At 44.5% G+C, this 23,343-nt stretch overlaps 1 protein-coding gene across 1 annotated transcript in view; it reads right to left on the minus strand.

The window, feature by feature from the left end:
* The window catches only part of LOC120915824 (SH3 and multiple ankyrin repeat domains protein 1-like), a 117,679-nt gene that overhangs the window by 39,009 nt on the left and 55,327 nt on the right, over positions 1-23,343 (minus strand). Inside the window, exons 4-5 of the mRNA XM_040326624.1 lie at positions 22,032-22,167; positions 7,724-7,804 (exon numbers count right to left, since the gene is read on the minus strand). Of these exons, the coding sequence (XP_040182558.1) occupies positions 7,724-7,804; positions 22,032-22,167 (217 nt within the window). The remainder of the gene's footprint in view (positions 1-7,723; positions 7,805-22,031; positions 22,168-23,343) is intronic.

The following is a 23,343-nucleotide window of genomic DNA, read 5'->3' on the forward strand; positions in this document are numbered from 1 at the left end:
GCCTTGAACTTATAATTGTTTTCCTCCATTTACAAAAAATTTAAAGATGTATAGCAGTCAATTCTCCCTTAAAGGCACAGGGACACATCAGAAGCCCAGCAGAAAAAATTCAACTAAAATCTCTGTTAAACAGAGAAAGGCCCATGCACATTGGGTGTTTAGCCCCAGTGCATGGGACTCTGGTATTTATCTGCAGGCAGAGAGCAGATGTGTCCCATCCAGCCCCACTGCTGGTAGCCTGTGAAACTCTAAGAGAGGCTGACAGCCGCTGTGGCTGGACGAGTTTAAACGGTGCACCTATTGATACCTATGTTTAGGGCACCATGCACCCATGGATGAATGCTTGGAAAGTAGACTTCTTGCATTGGCTTTGTCCTTTGGAGCATACTGCCCTAAACGTTCATAAATCTAGGTACACTACACTAGTGTAGCTGTCAGTCTCTCACAGAATTTCACAGGCTTTCAGCAGCAGAGCTTAATGGGATACTTGAGCCCTCCCACCCAGCTAAACACTACAACCCCATGCATAGGGCTTTCATTGTTTGGGTTTTTTGGCTAGCTAGCTACAGTAGCAGGTGTGCTGGGAAACCCACTTTAATGAAAACCTGTTATTCTAGTTGCCAGGGTGTTTTGCTAACCCTTTGGTTCTTTAACTGCATTCCAGGAGAAATTAGCAATGGGTGTCTCCATGCTTTCTCATGGCAGTTTCTTTTAAAGCAAGCCACTGCAAAGTAAGCATCATAAGGAAACCATATACAGATCCGCCATCAGCCTCAGCGTCCAATCGCAAGCATGTGCATTGTCACATGGGGGGGGGGGGGCAGGGAGAAGTTTGTAGAGCCCTTAGTAGGTTTTAATTTTAAGAAAGCTCTCCAGCAGTTGAACTAAGCAGCAGTGAAGTACATGAAACTCATGTACAATCATCTTATGGTGCCTAAAATTAGAATAGATTATTCTTTAAACTGAATCTGTCCATGTCAGTAATACTTTGTATAAGATATAAATACCTTGATAGCTTATGAATGTAATACAACAAAAGTATAACACATAGGTATAATTGGTTTAATGTGCCTGGGACTATAAAAGAAAACTGATCAAGTTACATTAATCTCAGTTATTTACTTGGTCTAAACATTCCTAGAATTATCGTTCAAACCAAGTAGGTTCCCCTAAAGACAAATTAATGTACAATAAACAGTTTCTCCAATTTCCATTTAGAGGCATCATAAACTAACTGCATAATTATAATAAAATAATGTAATCATGTTTCAACTGTTTCTCATAATTTCCACTGTAAATACAGTACAAGCCTAAGGTGAAATCAAGCTTGCAATGCAATGGCTGCAATTAAAGGGAAACTCAAACTGGCATGTTTTCACCCCTTTTAGAACTGTGGTGGGAGGCATTTGAAGGCAGGTGCAGTCTACTTTTTCCACTGGAGGTGGCGCTCACCCGCAGCGGCCTTGCAGCTGGAGAGGAAGTTAAGAGGAACATGGTTCCTCTATAGATTCCTCGGTCACCAGGGAATTTATCCGATGACTTGGCAGAGCCAATTTAAGGCCCTGGCTCCCAGGTTTGGCACGCTGTACATGAGGGGGTAGTGTGGAGAAAGGTACCCCATCTGTTAGGGACAAAACTAGCAGTAGGGAAAGGTTCCTGAGGAGGAGGGAAAGTGTAGGGTTCTCTGGACTTGATCCCACTTGGGCACGAGACAGCCGGGCCACATTCTGCTCTCTTAAAAGCATTATTTCAATGCAAGTTTTTTGTTGCACCTGACTGTGAATCTTTGCTGCTGCACCACACCTACAGACTGGATACAAATGCAGTTATTGAACTCCACGTTTGTGCAAAAAATCTATGCCAAGGAGTGTAATTTCCGTTCTCAGGCAGCTGCAGATAAATGTAGTACAAAAATTATAAATTTCCTTGTATTCAAGAGTCAGAATCAGGCTGGGCTCACATATGAGCCGCATGAGGGTCTGGTGCGTGCCAGTTCACCGTTTCAGGTCTGATTTCAGCCCGACTTTTGGTCTGAATTCGGATCTGAAATTAACCAAAAGACGCACAGCTCAAAAAGTCAGAATAAAAAGGTTGTAAACCTCTGAAAAAAAAACATGCAAGACCAAGGCATAGTGAGCTAGTCTAGCTCATTATTAAAAAAACGTACCCTAGAACGGTGCCCTGCAGTGCCGCCCGCACTCCGCTCCCATGGCCGACATCTTTCACATTATTCACTTCCGGGTTCGAGTGCTCTGGCGCTGTGATTGGCCAGAGCCACAATGACATCACTCCCGCGGGAGCCTCCGGTCATGGCACGACTATTGAAATGGCTGTTTCTTCAATGCGCATGCACTGATGAGGTTGGCAGCAGCGCATATAGTGAATATCTCCTAAACGGTGCAAGTTTAGGAGATATTTACAGTACCTACAGGCAACGCTGTATCCTGGCCTAGGCCAACAAGGCCCAGACCTAGGGCAGTACTTTGCAGGGGGGCAGCACAGAAAGAGTCTCTGCCAGGTTGCGTTACACTGTTAGTGTAGCGCCAGTCTTATGGGGCGGACTGGGCTGAGAGGTAAATTAGTCTAGCGCCCCCATAAAGCAGCTGCACTGCTTCCGATATGCGGACAGCCGACATTCCACAACTATGAGGGGGGGGGCACGGCTTCTAATTTTGACTGTCTTATCCTGGACCACAAACCTTCCTCACTGTGCTATATGTTTTCTGCTGCACCATTGCCATTTTTAACTCTTCTTAGTCCTCTCCATAAGATTATCAGAAATTTGTGCTTAAAGTAGAACTATAGGCAACACTTTTTTTTTTCATTTTGGATAGAGTAAGGGAGGATTATAGCCCCTGTCAGTTTATTTTTTACCATCCTTGTCCTATTGCAGAGATTTCCCTTCACTTCCTGCCTCATAGCAAAACAGCAAGTGAGAGGAAATCTTTGCAAATTAAGGGACTTTATTGCCCCTCTCCCAGGCCCTCAGAACTAGTGTTAGCGCTCAAAAATTTCAGGGTGGGTCTTAAATGGCAAGGGGGTGTGGCCTTGACAGAAAGGGGTGGGTCATATTTAAATTAGGCGGTGCATGAGTTTAGTCAGGCCTAGGGCAGTACAAAACCTAAATACACTACTGCCTACAGGTAAGCCGTATAGGCTTACCTTTAGGCACAAGTGGTGTAACAGAGTTTACAACCACTTTAAGGTAGCTGGGGTTCAACATATTCATCCAATATTAAGTTTTAGATGGTGTAACTGATGAATTGAGAGCCTACTGTATGTCATTCAGCTATATAACAGTAATAATACGCACACTGTCCTTGCTCTTTTGCTTACAGCAGATGAAGTTATTGGAGGAATACATTTCATTGATGGAGACTTAGGCCTCGTACACACGATAGGTTAAACAGAGGACAACGGTCTGACGGACAGTTTTCATCGGTCAAAACCGATCGTGTGTGGGCCCCATAGGTAATTTAAACATTGGTTAAAAAAAAGCCAACTTGCTCTAAATTTAACCGATGGATTCCTAACCGATAGGTCAAAACTGATCGTTTGTAGGCACAACCATTGGTTAAAAATCCACGCATGCTCAGAATCAAGTTAACGCATGCTTGGAAGCATTGAACTTCGTTTTTTTTAGCACGTCGTCGTGTTTTACGTCACCGCGTTCTGACACAATTTTTTTTAACCGATGGTATGTAGGCGCGATGGACCATCAGTCAGCTTCATCTGTTAACCGATGACAACGGTCCTTTAGACCGTTCTCATCGGATGGACTGATCGTGTGTACGAGGCTTGAGGCTAATAAATGCCATTGTAAAGGTTTAAAACCGATCCGATCCCATCAGACTAAAAAAAAGGCTTATGATCATGTAGATCTGAAGAGTCTCAGATCCTACAAATCAAAGGTGAAGTCCCAAAGAATCAATGATGGAAGCAAATTGCCATTTGAAGGACATATTAAAAAGGTGCTTCTGCTGCTTTTTTAAATAAGTAATAATCGTCCCAGATATTGACAAGTTTAAAATCGGTATGGTCTGTGGTTTTATAGCTGAACTCTGGGCACAAAAACTATGAATATATTTCTCAATGGCCATGCAGGATATCAATCCACTTTGTGTGCACAAAATGCCTTTGCAAATTCAGATACTGTACATACAGTAAGGACCCAGCAGTCCCAGTCCCTACAGGCTGCCTGAAAAAAACTACAGGAGGGGGCGGAGACAAGACCGCTCACCCTGCACAAGGAGAGAGATCAGAGTGACCGGTCATTATTACAGGAAGATCCTGTACAGAAGCAATGTTTCAGACTGGATTACTGCACAGATCTGGAAGAAATACACAAAGCACACAAAGATTCTGGGAATTTAGACATTATTTTGAGGACAGGAGCTCAGATTTATGAGGTTTTAATGCACTCTAGGTGGTACCCATGATCAATGTAGACATATTAAGAATACCTATTCCATATTAATAGTTGTCAAATTGCCACTGACATTTTTCTGACAAATAAATAGAAGTATCATACTTTTGTATAAAGATCTAGATATCAGCAGTGTCTAGGTTTTTTTTTTTATTTATTATTGGAAAAGTGCACCCACTAGAGACAAATTAATGAGTCTGCATCCAGTGTATACCTATAATTACATATTTTTTAAACCCTTTGATCGCCCCTGATGTTAACAGCTTCCCTGCCAGTGTCATTCGTACAGTGACAGTGCATATTTTTAGCACTGATTAAGTATTGCTTAGTGTCCGATATGTCAGCCCCAATGTCTCAGTCCTGCTATTAGTCAGTGATCGCCGCCATTACTAGTAAAAAAAATTAAATAAATAAAAATTCCATAAAAATATCCCATAGTTTGTATTCGCTATAACTTTTGCACAAACCAATCAATATACAGTTACTGTATTGGGATTTTTTTTTATTTTTTTTTTACCAAAATATGTAGCAGAATACATATTGGCCTGAATTGATGGAGAAATTCAATGCTTTTATGTATTTTTTATCGGATGTTTTGTAGCAGAAAGTAAAAAATATAGGTTTTTTTTCAAAGTTGTCTGCTTTTTTGTTTATAGTGCAAAACATAAAAACCACAGGAGGCAATCAAATACCACCAAAACAAAGATCAATTTTATTTGGGTAAACCCGATCACCCATTTGTCAGTTAGAATAACGTAGTGTCGTATTGCAAAAAATGGCCTGGTCATGAAGGGTGGTAAACCTTTTGGAGCTGGAATGGTTAAACTATGTGCATAAAGATAATCATCAACGTGCTGCTGGCATGTATCATGTCTAACATCTGCTACAGTATTTTACTTTTTTGTGGGCTTATGCAAGCATTCTCATATTCAGCAATAAAATATATGAGTGTGTATAATATATCTGTACAGTCTCACTTATGAAAGATATATTTTGACTCCTTGTCTAGCTTAAAGTTGAAGTCTAGGTTTAATCCGACTTCTGAGGCGACTTCCATTGAAATCAGTTGCCTACAACAAGTTGCCTAGAAGTCGGAATGAAGAAGTACAGGAACCTTTTCTGAAGTCGGAGCGACTTCAGTAGTGTACATTAAGACGGCTCCCATTCATTTTCTCGACCGTGCGACTTGAGGTCGGATCCCAGGTCTCCCCAGTGTGAACCGACTCTAAATCCTTTAGCTCAATGCGTTTTGTGACAATAATCTCACTTCTTTAGGAGCAGATGCCCATTGTAAAATAAATCAGCTTATACAACAATCTAAGATAACACCTCAAAATGGAAACCGCCACCAGGTGTCTGGCTCGGGAGTTGTGGAGGGAAGACATGGTACTGCTCCTCAGTTTTCCCATTGGAGTGCCACTGCCAAGTGATACAATACCTGTCGCCGACATCTCGCACTCGCTGGAATAGAAAAAGCACATTCCAGCGAGCGCGTCATAGAAGCGACGGGGATCCGACTTGGATTCCCGCCAATTCTAGCCGCGGCGTTTGGTATGAATCATGAGAGGGAACTCCACACCAAATTTTAAATAAAAAAACGGCATGGGTTCTCCCCCAGGGGCATACCAGGTCTGGTATGGATTGTAAGGAGAACCCCCTACAATCCATACCACACCGCTATCCAAGCACGTCGCCCGGACGGTCAGAAAGGAGGGGGGACAAGCAAGCGCCCCCTCCTGAGCCGTACCAGGCCGCATGCCCTCAACATGGGGGGGTTGGGTGCTCTGGGTCAGGGGTTTAAAATAAGGGTTTTAAAATAATTTATTAGTCAGCTCCGGGGGGTCTTCTCCACTCTCCTGGGGGGTCTTCTCCACTCTTCGGGGGGGGTCTTCTCCACTCTTCGGGGGGGGTCTTCTCCACTCTTCGGGGGGGGTCTTCTCCACTCTCCGGGGGGTCTTCTCCACTCTCCAGCCGCTATCTTCTTTTTAGCTCTATTACTAGCGGCGGCAAGCCCCGAAGAAGGCACCGGAGAGCGAGCGGGAGAAGAACCGGGGAGCGCCGAGATGACAGCGGAGAGCAGAGAAGATGGAAGAAGACCCCACGGAGAGTGGAGAAGACCCCCCGGGAGAGGGGAGAAGACCCCCCGGAGCTGACTAATAAATTATTTTAAAACCCTGTGTTGTGTGTATATTTTCTTTTACACTTATCCTCCAGGTGAATGGGTAGGGGTACCCCATATTCATTTACCTAGGGTTATTAAAGGGGGCTCCCAGATTCCGATAAGCCCCCCAACCGCAGACCCTGACAACCAATGGCCAGGGATGTCGGGAAGAGGCCCTGTCCTTATCAACATGGGGACAGGGTACTTCGGGGTGGGGGGGGGGCGCAGGGCGCCCCCCTGCCCCAGAGTACCCAACCCCCCCATGTTGAGGGCATGCAGCCTGGTACGGCTCAGGGGGGGGCGCTCGTCCCCCTTCCTTTCTGACCGGCCGGGCGGCGTGCTTGGATATGGGTCTGGTATTGATTGTGGGGGGACCCCCACGCTGTTTTCTCGGCGTAGGGGGTTCTCCTTACAATCCATATCAGACCTAAGGGCCTGGTATGCCCCTGGGGGGGAACCCATGTCGGTTTTTTATTTAAAATTTGGTGTGGAGTTCCCCCTCATGATTCATACCAAACGCCGTGGCTAGAATTGGCGGGAATCCAAGTCGGATCCCTGTCGCTTCTATGACAGCTTTTTCCCATCGTGGTGAGCCGTCTCGGCGCTGGCTCCCGCGACGGGGCTCGTAGGTGGTCAATCTCGCCGAGAAAGGGAGTGAGATTGACACAATATCGCGGTCACCTACAGTAGCATGTGTGAGTTAGCAATCTGCATTTTGCATTTATTCGGGTTATCTTTGTGCAATATTAAAATTAGTTTGATGATCTGAATCATTTAATTGTGACAAATATGCAATCAAATAAAAAATCTAGAAGGGGCAAATACTTTCTCACAGCACTGTGTATCTATCTATCCATCCATCCAATCATCTATCTGTCTATCTATTGATCGATAGATACACACACATATATATATATATTATTTTTAAAATAATTATATTAAAGGACTACATTTTAAGTTTCTTATGAAAACTGTGGTGAGTTTCTTTGAAAACACTTTAAAACAGCCAATTACGTATACAAAAAAGTGAAGGTCGTGCAGCAAAGCATGCAGTTTGAAAGCCACAATGAAAGAAAGACATTCATGCAGAGCATCTGTGATCTGCCAGGTCATATGCCATACAGAGCAGCGCTTACCCATTTCCTCCAATTCTGATGTCATGGATTTGGAACGTAGTGATATTGCAGGTGGAGTAACTCGCTTTGTTTGCTGAGGCACTAGAATAAAGAAAAAAAAATATCTTCTTTATCAAGATGTCATATCTGTTTGTTTTAAACCACTGCTGGTGTCAAGAGTTTTATCTTTATAATAAAAAAAACATTTTGATAATTCTAATAATGACCTGTAGCACTACCCCCGAATGAGCTGCTGGTTTTCTTTGGGTGGCATGTTACCTCTATTTATCCGCCGTCTAGGGTACTGGATGAGAGCTAAAACAAAGTCAATGTCCACACTTTGCGTTCCTTGTTCTCTGCTTCATTTACCGAATGTGGTAAAAGATTAAAGAATAGGTGAAATAGGGTATAGGTAGTGGGTTCAGGTGAAGAACTTGATCGGAAGCACTCCTGCTTCCAGACATGAACTCTCATCGCCGCTCTAGCCAGAGTGGGTATTGTGCCCCTGGATAGGCCTCTCTCACTAGTCCTAGCAGCCAGGGTGTCACACAGAACCTTGGTACAGTCTCTGCCACTGACCTTCCCAAAGGTGAAGATACGTTCGGCCCAGAATCCTCTAAAATTTAGGATTAAGCACCTGGATCTCATCTCAAAGTAGTTACTTGGGAAATCAGGAAACTGACGGGCGATCACTGCTCAGCCTTTCAGTAGTAATGTGTGCTTTAATGAAGTTCAGGCCCCCCCTGAATGTACCAGCCTCGTGCTGGGTGCTCTCCAGACTGGTACATCATTCGGTGGCTTCCTCCCTCCAGGACGGATAGCACAGGACCACTTTGTCAATGCGAACCCAGTCTGGATACTGGGCCTGCTCAGAAAGACATGACTCCAGACCAACGTGGTCCCGGAGCCAGGAAACTCTGTATACGCACCTCCGGCCAGGAGGACAACACACAGGGGTGGTGGGACGACTGCCCAGGGTGGACGACGACCCAGAACACGTGACATCTGTCCCTTAAATACTCCTCCCCAGCATGCACAGCAAGGCGATCAACCCCCACTGATTGGTCGCTGAGAAAGAATACCCAACACGCCTGGATCTGACTGCTACCACCCTTGACCTGGGGTGGAACTGACACCCCAGACAACAATAGTGATCACCTGCAGTACAGCCACAGCTGGAACAGAGGTCCAAATTTGAAAACAAATATGTCAGAGGTAACTAACCCTCTGACTAACCTCTAAATTTAGAGCAAGGTCAGCAAAGAAAATAGCTATTAATGAATTTAAAGCAACACACACAATCCAATAATAATAATAATAATAATAATAATAATAATAATAATAATAATAATAATAAACTTTAGTTTATATAGTGCCTTTAAAAAAGGTACCTTCTCAAGGCGCCTTACAAGGAAAACACAAGAAATATAAGGGGTAAAACAGTGAAATAAGAAAAACAGTGGAAAAAGGCAAAATTACGTGAAAGCTTGTCTAAAGAAAACAGTTTTTAGATTTGATTTGAATGAGTTTAGAGAATATGACTCTCTGATGTTCTTTGGAAGTGAATTCCAGAGTTTTGAGGCAAAGCAGAAGAATGCTTTGCCTCCCATTGAGCATAGGTGAGTAGGGGACACACAGATGACCAGAATTTGAGTAGCGGAGGTTTACGAGGGGAGGAGTAAGTTGATAAAGGTTCAAAAAGATAATGGGGTTTGAAATACTCAATAAAAAGTATTAAAATAAAAAAAAGATAATGGGGTGCCAAGCCATGATGAGCCATATAGTCAAGCAAGAGCATATTAAAGCGGGATTCTAACAGTGTAGCTGCTCACGTTTAATAAGGACACTTACCTGTCCTACTCGCCCACGCTGATGGCCCCTCCAATGCCGATCCCTCGATCGGTGCCGGTCCCGCGCCGCCATTCACACTAAGGGAAACAGACAGTGAAGCCTTATGGCTTCCATGCACGTTTCCTACTGCGCATACACGAGTCTCGCGCCGACTTGTGAATGGGCGGCTCCTCTCTGGGAACACACACAGTTACCAGAAACCAGCGCACCCCATTCACTAGAAGAAGAAGATGAAGAAGAAAATAGACAGTGGCTAAGGAAGAGGCAGATTACGGACTTCCGCATAGCAACAGGTATTTCGGGTGAGTATAATTTTTTTCTATTGTTTTGGGGATTTATGGGCAAAAAAAAAATTCCTGGGTGGAACTCCACTTTAAAGTCCATGCGAAACCTTACAGGCAGCCGATGCAAAGATTCCAGGATAGGGGTAATATGATATCTTGTACCAGATCTAGTCAGGATTCTGGCTGCAGAATTTTGTACATATTGGAGATGACTAATAGTGGATTTAGCTACACCAGTGAGTAGAGCATTGAAATAGTAGACTATTGCAATGCTCTACTCACTGGTGTAGCTAAATCCACTATTAATGAACTACAATATGTACAAAATTCTGGAGAATTCTGGAGTCAGGAGAACACAAATGTATGGTTCAGCTTTTCAGCTACAGAGTATAATAGCATAGGACACAGCCGAGGAATGTTTCCCAAGTGGAAAAAAATAAAAAGTTCTGACATTTTGTACATAGGGATCAAAAGGTTAAATTAGTCATTAAATATCACCTCTAGATTTGTAAACTTAGACTGAAGTTCAAGTACAGTGCCATCTATAGATATGCTATCAGGACTGGCCTTACATAATTGATGGGTGGTGCCAATAAGCATGATGTCTGTCTTGTCATAGTTGAACTGAAGGAAATGATGGGCCCTCAAAGTTTTTATATCATGAATACAGTTAGATAGGTGGGAAGCAGCTAAAGTAGAATTTGGTTTAGTGTGAATGTATATCTGAGTGTCATCAGCATAGAACATGTTATACTTACCTGCCCTATTCAATGGTTTTGAACAGAATACCCCCGATCCTGTTCTGTTTGGGTCCCCCGCCAGCAGTCAAGGCTACTCCCCCTTGCTAAGTGCCCCCAAGCAGAGAACATTTCCACATTGATACATTGTATACTTTTAACTTGCTGGCCAGTGCAGAGTTCAGCCCCTTTCACACTGGCAGTCCGATGGGTCCACGTGTCTGTTTTTTAGGCAGACTCTACATTATTCCCTATGGAATGATGGATGTAAACAGATCTGTTCGTTTACACCCATTGACATCCAATTCGATCCAATCTTATCCGCTTAAAACATACGTCAGATGGCAGTCGGGTGTAAATGGACAGGCAGTCTGTTAACGTCCGACCACCCATAGAGGAGAGCGGGCTGTGTCTGTATCCGCTCTGCATAAGTGTAAGTTGATCCCCGCTGAGCAGGATGACACCTGGGGCGTGTGAAAGGTGCCTTCCCTCATTGTTATTTTGTACTTTGCCAAAATACCCACTGCTTACTGGCAGGTGATAAAAATGACTGTGTGTGTTCTCTAGTGAATTTACTAAATCAATTTTTTTTGCAGTATTTAACTTGCATTCAATATTTTACTATGATAATTTGACTCTTATCTCATATGATATTCCCAAAAAATGAGTCACGTGACCTTCATATCACATGTGGATTTTGTTTGTGAATTGATCCTTATGAGGGGAGTTTGACCTCACCCATAAGATGCTGGTTGGGGCCGGTGAAGAGATGGAACAGCAAGATCCAGAGGTAGATATCTGGGTTGCAGTTAGAAGATGGGATGGAGAGAAAAGTATTAGTGAGGCTATCCCTGAGTCAATACACTCCAATTAATATGCCTGGTTGGATGATATAGGGATACATAATATAACTGGGTACTAACATTTATAGGTAAAGTTGATTCAGGAAATATCCAATTGCCTCTAGGGGATCAGGAAGGATTTTTTTCCCCCTGTTTTAGCAAATTTAATAATGCTTTGTTGGGGTTTTTCATCTTCCTCTGGATCAGCTGTGGGTATACGGTAGGATTGTGTATATGGTAGGATGACCACATTTCCAAACTACCATTCAGGGACACCCCCTTCCTAAAAATCAGCTTGTGGTGTAACGAATCACAGCACAGTGATTGGACACAAGAGGCGGGATTTATTATTTCTCCAATCACAAGCAGGTGGCGGGGACTGTGCTCCTTTAGGCATTCCCGGCCAGAACAAGTACTGTCAGTGAGTAAAGCGGTGATGTGGCAGCAATTTTTGAAGGCATTCGTTTGGCTGTGTCAGTTTCATTCCAGGGCACTGTATTGCCCTGGAATGAAGGTGCCCGGGACAGACCTGTAAAATGTGGGATTGTCCCGGGCAATTCGGGACACGTGGTCACCCTAGTACTGTATATGGGATTGTATGGGGGCTTCTTTTGTTTATTTTTTATTGGTTGAACTAGATGGACTTATGTCTTTTTTCAACCTGACTAACTATGTATGTATACTATGTATCTGTTAAAGAGGTATCATTGCTGGAGCAGAATACTTCCTCTATCAACCAGGGGGAATGACTGATCCACTAATGGATGATGGCAGGAGTATAGATAAGGAGAGACAAATATTGGTGGTAGGGGACACATTAGAAAGACAGGGTAATCTGTCACCATGACCGTCATCGTCTGCTATTTACCAGGAGCTCAGGTTTGACATATTTTGTATTGGGGGGGATTGTTGGGAGGGGCTGAGGAAGACCTAGCTTTAATGAAAAGGTTAGGGGAAGGTGGAGCATACAAAAAAAAAAAATCAGAGACATATGCAACAAGCCACACTATTCTAGGATACTAGAGAGCTGAACAAGCAGGTGCAACATTTTTGCAGAAGAGAAGGATTTTGGATTACTGGAGAACTCGGATGACTTTTCGGCTGTCTCCGGGCTGTACTGTAGGGATGGACAGCATCTAAATGGGGAAGGTGCAGCAGTGTGGGGGGAACAGTTGGAAGGATGGAGGAGCTTTTAAACTAGGATCAGGGAGTTAGGGGCTAAGGTTCTAAAAAAAATATACAATACAGTGAGCAGATTACAGGGGGCATTAGATCTAGAGTTGGAGAGAATAGCAGGGAATGGAGATATAATAGATGGTGCATAAAGATTGGATTATCTCTGTCCAATACAGGAAGTATTTCAGGACTAAATTATAAATCAAGATCGATTTGAATCCATCTGGGAGCCCTGGGCCAATCACGTAGGCATTGCCCTCCGACCGGGCATACCGGCATAAAGCCTGCATAAGGTCTCTATTTGGTTGGTCCATGTCCCGTAGTCTGGCTCTACCCCCTCTTCCTTTCCCCCATTTCTACTCTGTTTCAAAATGCAAAATGCATAAAAAAAAGCTTTAGTGTGAATGGAGCCTAACTCCGACAACGACAGGTTCTCCAGCCAGCAGAACCTTCACTTTTGGTTGCCCTGCGCTGCCCTCCTACTTCTGGATAGGCCCTCACACAGCCTGGCACCCAGTTGCCCCTGGGATAGGCCCAATCTCCAGCTTAGCAGCCTGGGGAAGATGACACACGTCTACCCAGACGGCAGTCCGGGTGGCACAGAACACAGATCACCTGACTCCACCCGAATATATAGGCTCTCCCAGCAAGCCAAGGGATTCAAGAAAACCCCTGCTCATTGACTGAGATACGCCATATACCCATAACCTGACCTCGAGTTATCCTTTTTCCTATCTAGTACCACCAAGTGCCCGGCCACCTAGTGATAGAAGAGAAAAGTACAACAAGGCCAAACTTAGGGAGAAATCAATGGATATCGAACAAATGACCTATGGTAGCTACCCTTGACAAGGTGAGAAACTCCCTGACTAAACCCCAGGGCGCTACATATAAGAGAATAACAATCAGTTCCATACCAAATATGCCTATGGTATAATGTCCAGAAGTCGAATGAGACGCATTACATTACCTAAGAAAAATATGCGAAAGAAAAAATATCATGTTTGATGTTGATCAAATCATGATTTTCTACTATTCAATGACACATTAGTTATCAGATCATAAAATATGGTGATTCGGAAATATTGATACAGTTAGAAAAATTTACATTGAGGGAGTATCCGTTGGATCATCATAAAACACTTCAACACCCTTCAGACAAATTTTTGAAAGCACCCTCTTCGGAAATCAGAAAAGATGGCAAACCTGTAGCTCATGGCTCTTGTTTTCCACTGGAACCTTGCCAGAAAGATAAGAGTTATTTCTGAGGGGCAGTGTCAAACTTTCTCTTAGTATATTTAAGTCTGAAAAGGAACCAAAGACTAAGAAAAGTTTTCTAAAGTACCTTTCATTTTTACTCCAATTTTATTTTTTACTGTTGAAATTGCCTATTTTGTAATATTTTTTGCGTAAATATTGTCTTGCACCATTCTTCTTTTCATGAATCGATATTTAAAAATCAACCAATTTGCCTCTGTAAAGACTACCATATTTTAAACTCTGAATATTCCTGTCTAGGCAAGGCAGCGAATGTCACAGACATTTCTTAAAAGGTCAGAATAGCTATAGTAGATACCGTGAACGGTGCGTGTTTCCAATGAAATACATGGTGACAACTATTGTTTGCATGTTTAACCACTAGCCGACCAGCCGCCGATTTTACGTCATCTCGCATTTCAGCCATTAGGGGCGCGTGCTCTCCCCTGGTGACGACGCGTGTGCCCGGTGGGCGCGATCACCACCGGGCACCCGCGATTGCTCGTTACAGAGTGAGAACTGTCAGGGGGAGAAATGACTGTTCGTCTGTTCATACAATGTATGAACAGCGATTTGTCATTTCCCCTAGTCAGTCCCACCCCTCCTTCAGCTAGAACACACCTAGGGAACATAATTAACCCCTTCCTCGCCCCCTAGTGTTAACCCCTTCCCTTCCAGTGGCATTTTTACAGTAATCAATGCATTTTTATAGCACTGATCCCTATAAAAATGCCAATGGTCCCAAAAATGTGTCAAAGTGTCCGTCATAAGGTCGCAGTACCGATAAAAATCGCTGATCGCCGCCATTACTAGTAAAAACAAAATAATTAATAAAAATGCCATAAAACTATCCCCTATTTTGCAGACGCTATAACTTTTGCGCAAACCATTCAATAAACGCTTATTGCGATTTTTTTTTTACGAAAAATATGTAGAAGAATACGTGTCGGCCTAAGCTGAGGGGAAAAAAATTTTTTTTATCTATTTTTGGGGGATATTTATTATAGCAAAAAGTAAAAAATATAAATTTTCTTTCAAAATTGTCGCTCTATTTCTTTTATCTATGTTTATAGCGCAAACCACAGAGGTGTTCAAATACCACCAATACCACCAAAAGAAAGCTCTATTTGTGGGGGGGGGGGAAAGACGCCAATTTTGTTTGGGAGCCACATCGCACAACCGCGCAATTGTCAGTTAAAGCGGTTCTCCACCCTAAAGTGAAGTCCCGCTGATCGGAACCCTCCCCCCCTCCGGTGTCACATTTGACACCTTTCAGGGGGGAGGGGGGTGCAGATACCTGTCTAAAGACAGGTATTTGCACCCACTTCCGGCCGGCATTCAGGGGCAAAAGACGGGCATTTCGTCACATCCCGTCGCCCCCCCCCCCCGTTGTGTGCTGGGAACACTCGGCTCCCAGCACACAGCGGGAGCCAATCGGTGGGCGCGGCGCGACTCACGCATGCGCCGTAGGGAACCAGGCAGTGAAGCCGCAGCGCTTCACTTCCTGGTTCCCTCAGCGTGGATTGAGGGGGGAGCAGCAGGGTGACGAGCGATCGCTCGTGCTCTGCTGCGGACGGCGCTGGACTCCAGGACAGGTAAGTGTCCTTATATTAAAAGTCAGCAGCTGCAGTATTTGTAGCTGCTGGCTTTTAATATATTTTTGGGGTGGAACATCCGCTTTAAAGTGACGCAGTGCCGAATTGCAAAAAGTGGCCCAGTCATTGACCAGAAGAATGGTCCGGGGCTGAAGTGGTTAAAGAGTTAACTGTGGAGTCATCCATGGATCATCACTCTCAGTCTCCTGGTGCTTAGATTGCGGTCCTATGGGCTGAAAAATCTCAGTGCAACAGTCAGAAAGTGTGATCGTATTCTAGAAACGAGTGATGAGATTGGAAACTAGGGTTGTCCCGATACCACTTTTTTAGGACCGAGTACAAGTACCGATACTTTTTTTCAAGTAGTCGCCGATACCGAATACCGATACTTTTTTTAAATGTGTCCCCAAATGCAGCCATGTCCCCCCCATATGCAGCCATGTCCCCCACATATGCAGCCATGTCCCTCTAGCCATGTCCCTCACATATGCAGCCATGTCCCTCTAGCCATGTCCCTCACATATGCAGCCATGTCCCTCTAGCCATGTCCCTCACATATGCAGCCATGTCCCTCTAGCCATGTCCCTCACATATGCAGCCATGTCCCTCTAGCCATGTCCCTCACATATGCAGCAATGTCCCTCACATATGCAGCCATGTCCCTCTAGCCATGTCCCTCTAGCCATGTCCCTCACATATGCAGCCATGTCCCTCTAGCCATGTCCCTCGCATATGCAGCCATGTCTCTCACATATGCAGCAATGTCCCTCTAGCCATGTCCCTCACATATGCAGCAATGTCCCTCTAGCCATGTCCCTCGATGCGGCGGCGCGATGCAGCGGCGCGATGCGGCGGCAGCGGCGGGGGGGGAAGGGGGGGAAAGTATTCTATTTAGGTATCGGGGGTATTTGCGCGAGTACGAGTACTCCCGCAAATACTCGGTATCGGTCCCGATACCGATACTGGTATCGGTATCTGGACAACCCTATTGGAAACTGCTGCTGTCACAATAAGAAATAAGGCCCTTTCATTTGGGCGATCCAATCAGGTCCACCTGTCAGTATTTCAGGCAGATCTGATTGAAAGGTCAATGCATTCCTTTGGATAAGTGGGTGTACCTCTGGGTTCAAACAGGCCTGTTCATTTTTTTTTTTTAGGAGAACCGTGTCCTCTTTCATTTGAGTGGACCAGTAGCCAGATGTAAACAGATAGCGGAGTCTATTTAATCCTGGCTGTCCATAGCTAACCACCTGCCCTCTGGATCCCATTCTTTTAAAAATGTTCATGCCATGTTCACCCTCTGGATCTATTCTACACTCACTAACCCACATCTTCAATCTCTCCCTCTCTTCTGGCATCTTCCCCAACTCTCTAAAACATGCACTAGTCAGCCCCATACTTAAAAAGCCCTCACTGAACCCAACTAATCTCAACAACCTCCGTCCCATTTCTTTGTTTCCCTTTTAATCCAAATTCCTTGAATGTCTGATCTACAACAGGCTGAGTGACCACCTTGCCAAGAAAAGCCTTCTTGATCTACTTCAGTCTAAATTTTGTCTTCAACACTCCACAGAAACTGCTCTCCTAAAACTATCAAATGATCGACTAACAGCCAAAACCAATGGACACTATTCTGTACTCCTACTCCTGGAACTTTCTGCTGCCTTTGATACGGTTGCCCACCAACTCTTTCTTAGAAAACTTGACACCTTTGGTCTCCGTGATTGTACGCTTCGCCATTTCTCTTCCTACTAATCCAACCGCACCTTTAGACTCCTTTCATACTGAGGCAGTTTTCAGGCATTTTAGCGCTAGAAATAGCCTTTAAAAAGCACCTGAAAACTACCTCCCATTCATTGCAATGTGTGCTTTCACACTCGTGGCGGTGGGCTTGCGGGACGTTAGAAAAAGTCCTGCAAGCAGCATCTTTGGGGTGAGTTCCCATTCACTGAAATAAATGGGCAGCGCTTCCACAGTGCCTTAAAAAAGCTTTGAAAGCACTGCAAAATGGGTCTTTTTCCCTTTCTTAACACCCCGCTAGTGCCCAAAAAGCACCGCAAAAACGACCGCCACTATAGTGTGAAAGGGGTCTTAGTGTTACTTACAATTCTACTTCCTCCTCTCCTCTTCCTTTCTCTGTTGGGTTCCCCCAAGGTTCAGTTCTTGCACCTCTCTTATTTTCAATCTACACCTCCTCCCCCTGGGTCAACTGATAGCCTCTCATAGCTTCCAATACCATCTCTACGCTGACAACACCCAAATCTATTTCTCTAACCCTCAGCTCACTCCCTCAGTCTCTTCATGTATCACTAATTTACTAACAGATATATCAGTCTGGATGTCACACCACTTCTTCAAACTTAATCTATCCAAAACTGAACTTATAATTTTTCCTCCACCACATGGCCCTTCCCCTGATCGCATTGTCGAAATCAATGGCACAACTATCAGCCCTTCCCCGCATGCCAAGGTCCTAGGCGTAGTCCAGGACTCTGAACTCTCCTTTAAGCCCCGCATCCAATCACTATCCAAATCTTGCCACTTCAACCTCCGCAACATCTCCAAAATACGCCACTTTCTAACCATTGATACAACAAAGCGCTTAATTCACTCCTGGGTCTCCTCAACTAATGCAACTCCCCACCAATCTATCATGAATGATGCTGCCAGACTCATCCACCTTACCAATCACTCTGTGTCTGCAACTCCTCTCTGTCAATCTCTCCACTGGCTTCTGATCACCCAACAAATTTAATTCAAAATGCTAACAACTTACAAAGCCATCCACAATTTAGCCCCCAGCTACATCACTAACCTAATCTCAAAATACCAATCTAATTGTTCTCTTTGGCCCAGATTCACTAAAGAGATATGACAGCGTATCCCCTCATACGCCGTCGTATCTCTGTTTTAGGGTCTTCTTAACTATGCGACTGATTCATAGAATCAGTTACGCATAGTTAGCCCTAAGATCCGACAGGTGTAATTGTTTTACACTGTCGGATCTTAGGATGCAATACAGCAGCCGCCGCTGGGGGGAGTTTGCGTCGTAAACCAGCATTGGGTATGCAAATTAGGAGTTACGGCGATCCACAACGGTTTTTTGCGTTCGCTACATCGCTGCTAGTCTAGTTTCCCGTCGCAAAGTTAGTCGTCGTTTTAGGTGCCCTAACTTTACACAGCACACGTATGTGCTGTATAAAGTATGGCCGTCGTTCTCGCGACGAAATTTAAAAATGTTTCCTTCTGGCTTAAGTCCGGGAATACGGAAGTACGCTACGCACGTCGCCGTTCGAAAAAATGACGTCACTTCGCGCGTAAAGCACGGCTGGAAATTCAAAAGGGAGCATGCGCAGTAGGTCCGGCGCGGGAGCGCGCCTAATTTAAATGGCACACGCCCCTTTGAATTACACGGGGTTACGCCGGAGGCCGTCGGCGGAAGTTTTCTCGCAAGTGCTTTGTGAATCAGGCACTTGCGATGAAAACTTGCGGCGGTGTAACGTATCTACGATACGTTACGCCGCCGCCATTCTACGTGAATCTGGGCCATAGTTCCTCTCAAGACATCCTGTTCTCTAGCTCCCTCGTCACCTCCTCCCATGCTCACCTCCAGGACTCTTCCAGAGCCTCACCAATCCTATGGAACTCCTTACCCAAATCTGTCTTAATATCTCCTACTTTATTCCTTTTTAGACAATCCCTGAAAACCCTCCTCTTCAGAGAAACCTATCCTACCCACACCTAACAACTGTATGTCCCTTTTTTCCCCATCAGTTATTGTGATGGAAGTGAAAATAAAATAAATATTTTTGTGTTATGAATAGAGTTACTCAAATGTTGATGAAGTTATTACTGTATATATGGGTATATACTGCAATATTGATATTGTCCTTACATAAAGAAACAGATAGTGTTTTAAAGTTACAATTCAACATTGGAAGAAAAAGGCAACAGAGAGTTATTCAGATGTGTTCAAACCCCCACTCACTCCATCCCCCCTCCTTTCTACTGCACTCCTAAAATTCCTCATTCCAAAGAACAAATATGGACTCCGTTGCAAGAGGAAACCGCCCCTTGTCCTCTCTTCACCGAAAGAACCAAACATGGCGACTGTGCAAGGAACGTTTTATGCCTGAATGACACATGGACTTACAAGAAGGATAATGTGAGCAGCATGCCCAAAAATTGACTTGTAAGAAGAGACCACCCTTTATGTAAACTGACCTATGAGGGCTCTATGCCAAGTACAGACGTCACAGGGGGCGTGTAATAAGGGGGCTGAAACATGGGCGTCCGCTCCATAGGGCAAGGGGGGGCAATTGACCCCCCCTGGAAAATCGAGAACGTGTTGAAGACACCCCTCCGCAACTGAAGCAGTGACAGCGCCGCGGTGACAGGCAGGTTAGAACAGGGAGAGAGAGGCAAGCTATTGGCCGTGGTGTTGCAAGGGGGGGGGGGGGCGGTTTGGTTATCTGGTGCGGGGTGACATCACTGCACCTGACCAACTATCCCCTTCTCTCGTGGCTGCGGGCTGTCTGAGCAGTCCCAGGTCGGATGTCACACAGGCACAGCGAGCAGAGTGAAGCTGCCTCCCCCTCCAGTGTTGTGCTGTGCCTGTGCTGCACTGATGGCTGACCTTAGGTACTAAATGGGATGGCGGGGGGGGGGGGTTCCGTCTGTGCTGAAGGGGGGGGTTGTAGTGAATAGGGGTCCATCTGTGCTGAAGGGGGGGTCTGTATTGAAGGGGGGGTCCATCTGTGCTGAAGGGGGGGTTTGTGCTGAATGGAGGGGTCTGTGTGGAATGGGGGGTCTGTGCTGAAGGGGGGGTTGATCTGTGCTGAATGGAGGGGTCTGTGCAGAATAGGGGGGTCTGTGCTGAAGAAAGGGGGGTCCATCTGTGCTGAATGGAGAGGTCTGTGCGGAATGGGGTGGTTTGTGCTGAAGGGGGGGTCCATCTGTGCTAAGGGGGGGGGGGGGTCTGTGCTGAAGGGGGCGATCCATTTTTGCTGAAGGGGGGGTCCATCTGTGCTTAAGGAGGGTCTTTACATTCTCTAGACTATATTTATATGGGCATAGAGTGAAGTTGAATTATCTCAAGAGCTATTTCACACTGCCAGCTGGCCACGTTTTCGGTAAGGCGTCGCTAAAAAGCGGCGTTTTACCATCGTCTTAGCTGCGCTATTCGGCCGCTAGCGGGGCACTTTTAACCCCCGCTAGCGTTAGAAAAAAGTGTTAAATGTGATTGTGTATCGCCGCTGCCGAAGCGCCCTCCCCTGAAAATATTTCAGCGGACGCCCATGGGCTGAAATTTATAGACTGAACCAATCAAATATGCTTGTGTTCATGTGAATGATGTCATGATGTTTATAAAGCTGTGCTGGCAATACAATTCTCTCTCGAAGTTGAACGCTGAAAAAGGTGAGATGTAGATTTTTGTCTGGTCTGCATATTTCACCATGTTGATTTGGGTCAACCGGCAGACATGGGGTTAATCCTGAAATTGTGTCAGGAAATCAATCCTTGACATTATCACCTTTGTTTCACTTGACCCTACCTTCTAGATTGTAAGCTCTAAATGAGCAGGGCCCTCTGATTCCTCCTGCATTGAATTGTTTTTTAACTGTACTGTCTGCCCACATGTTGCAAAGTGCTGCGCAAAGTGTTGGCACTACATAAATCCCTGTGTCGGCTCTGCAGAAAATTAGTGGACACAGACCTGTCATTCACTTTTTTCATCTCTGATCAGCAGACAGATCCCCTGCTGATCAGAATAGAAGGTGCCTGCATGAGAGGGTCCATAGATTAGTTTACATTAGATACTTTATTACCATTGTATTTAAAGCGGTGCAAATACCTGTCTAAAGACAGGTATTTGCACCCACTTCCGGCCACACGTCACGGGCAAAAGACGGGTTTTTCCTGACTTCCCGTCTGTCCCCCGTTGTGTGCTGGGAACACTCGGCTCCCAGCACACAGCGTGTGAGCCAATCGGCGGGCGCAGCGCGACTCGTACATGCGCTGTAGTGAACCGGGTAGTGAAGCCGGAGCGCTTCACTTCCTGGTTCCCTCACTGAGGATGGCGGGGGGAGCAGCAGAGAGATGAGCGATCGCTCGTCCTCTGCTGCGGACGGCGCTGGACTCCAGGACAGGTAAGTGTCCTAATATTAAAAGTCTGCAGTATTTGTAGCTGCTGGCTTTTAATATTTTTTTTTACTGGCAACAGCAGTAAATACAGTACTGTACATATCCACACATATATATATATATATATATATATATATATATATATATATATATATATATATATCACTGTATATGTATGTACCAATATAAATACACACATTAAATACTTATAAAATGTACCCAAGGGCTGATTTTACATCATAGTAAATGTAATGGGTTTGGGTCAAGGGAAGGGGTTGATTTTTCTTATCTTCTTGGTGTCGAAACTCAACAACAGCATCCGAAAAAATGTTAAGATCAAAAAGGACCCGTCCTAAATCTGATAACAGTATATTCCTCACAATAACAAAAAATCTGTAAATAGATGGTAATAGTAATAAAACCTAAATAAAAGTCTATCATACCTTTTTTCCTCATGGCATCCTCCATTTCAGGGTTACGGGTCACCATGACAACTTTTACCATTAAGTTGTTTCCTCCCTGCCGAATCATATTCACTACTTGTCGGTGTCCAACTTTCACCACATTTTGACCATTCACCTAAAAAAAAGCAAAATGTCACACATATTCTGTGCACTAAATAGTTTTAGCCTCCCAAATCACTGTCTTACTTTAAATACAATTATTCAGATTTTATAATTGGGGCACACTTGTAACAAATATGGCAGAAACCTTACACTGTGAAAAGGTGAAGCAGGAATGTTACAGCTATCCAGTTCAGGTTAGAAAATGAAAACGAAGAATTGGCCACCTCTGCAATGTCGCCACCCGAGTTGGTATTTTTATTCACGTTATGTAACCCCCTGTATATCAAGATGGCCAGAACTAGGAGCCAGCCAGGCTCTATTGCAGTGCACATGTGCTAACAGTGTACATGCAGAGAGCTACACAAAAAAGAGTGCATATATTCGTTTCAACTGTATATTCATTATTGCCTGGGTTTTAGAATTAATTTCTAATATATTGTATACATTTCAACTTTCAATTTACATATACAAAGAATCTAATGGCATTCTTTGATCTATTTATGAAGTAGGTGGGCTTAAAGTAGAATTCCATCCTGAACCTAACAAGTCTTAAAAATGTCCCCCTAACCCCTCCCAACACCTATGCTGACTATCCTGCGTAAAAAAAACTGTATATAGAGTACTGCGCAAAAGTTTTCGTGTGAAGAAATGCTGTAAAGTAAGAATGGTTTAAAAAATAAATACGTTATTCTTTATTTTTATCAACTTACAAAATGCAAAGTTAGCGAACAGAAGAGAAATCTAAATCAAATCAAGATTTAAAGTGACTACCCTTTGGCTTCAGACCGGAATCAATTCTTACACTTTCACACTTTGTACAGGGATTTTGTAGGCTTAGGGCCAGATTCACAGAAGAAGTACGCCGGATACACCGGCGTACTTTCAAATTTGCCGCGTCGTATCTTTAGTTTGAATCCTCAAACCAAGATACGACGGCTTCTGGCTTCGATCCGACAGGCGTACGGCTTCGTACGCCTTCGGATCGTAGGTGCAATACTTCGGCGCCCGCTGGGTGGAGTTTGCGTCGTTTTTTCCGCGTCGGGTATGCTAATTAGCTTTTTCCATCGATCCACGAAGGTACGCGCGGCCGTCGCATTCTCTTACGTCGTCGCTAGTCGGCATTTCCCGGCGTATAGTTAAAGCTGCTATTTTGTGGCGTATAGATAGACTTGCCATGTTATAGTATGGC

This window comes from Rana temporaria, chromosome 10 (genome assembly GCF_905171775.1).
Source record: "Rana temporaria chromosome 10, aRanTem1.1, whole genome shotgun sequence".
NCBI classification, from domain to species: domain Eukaryota; kingdom Metazoa; phylum Chordata; class Amphibia; order Anura; family Ranidae; genus Rana; species Rana temporaria.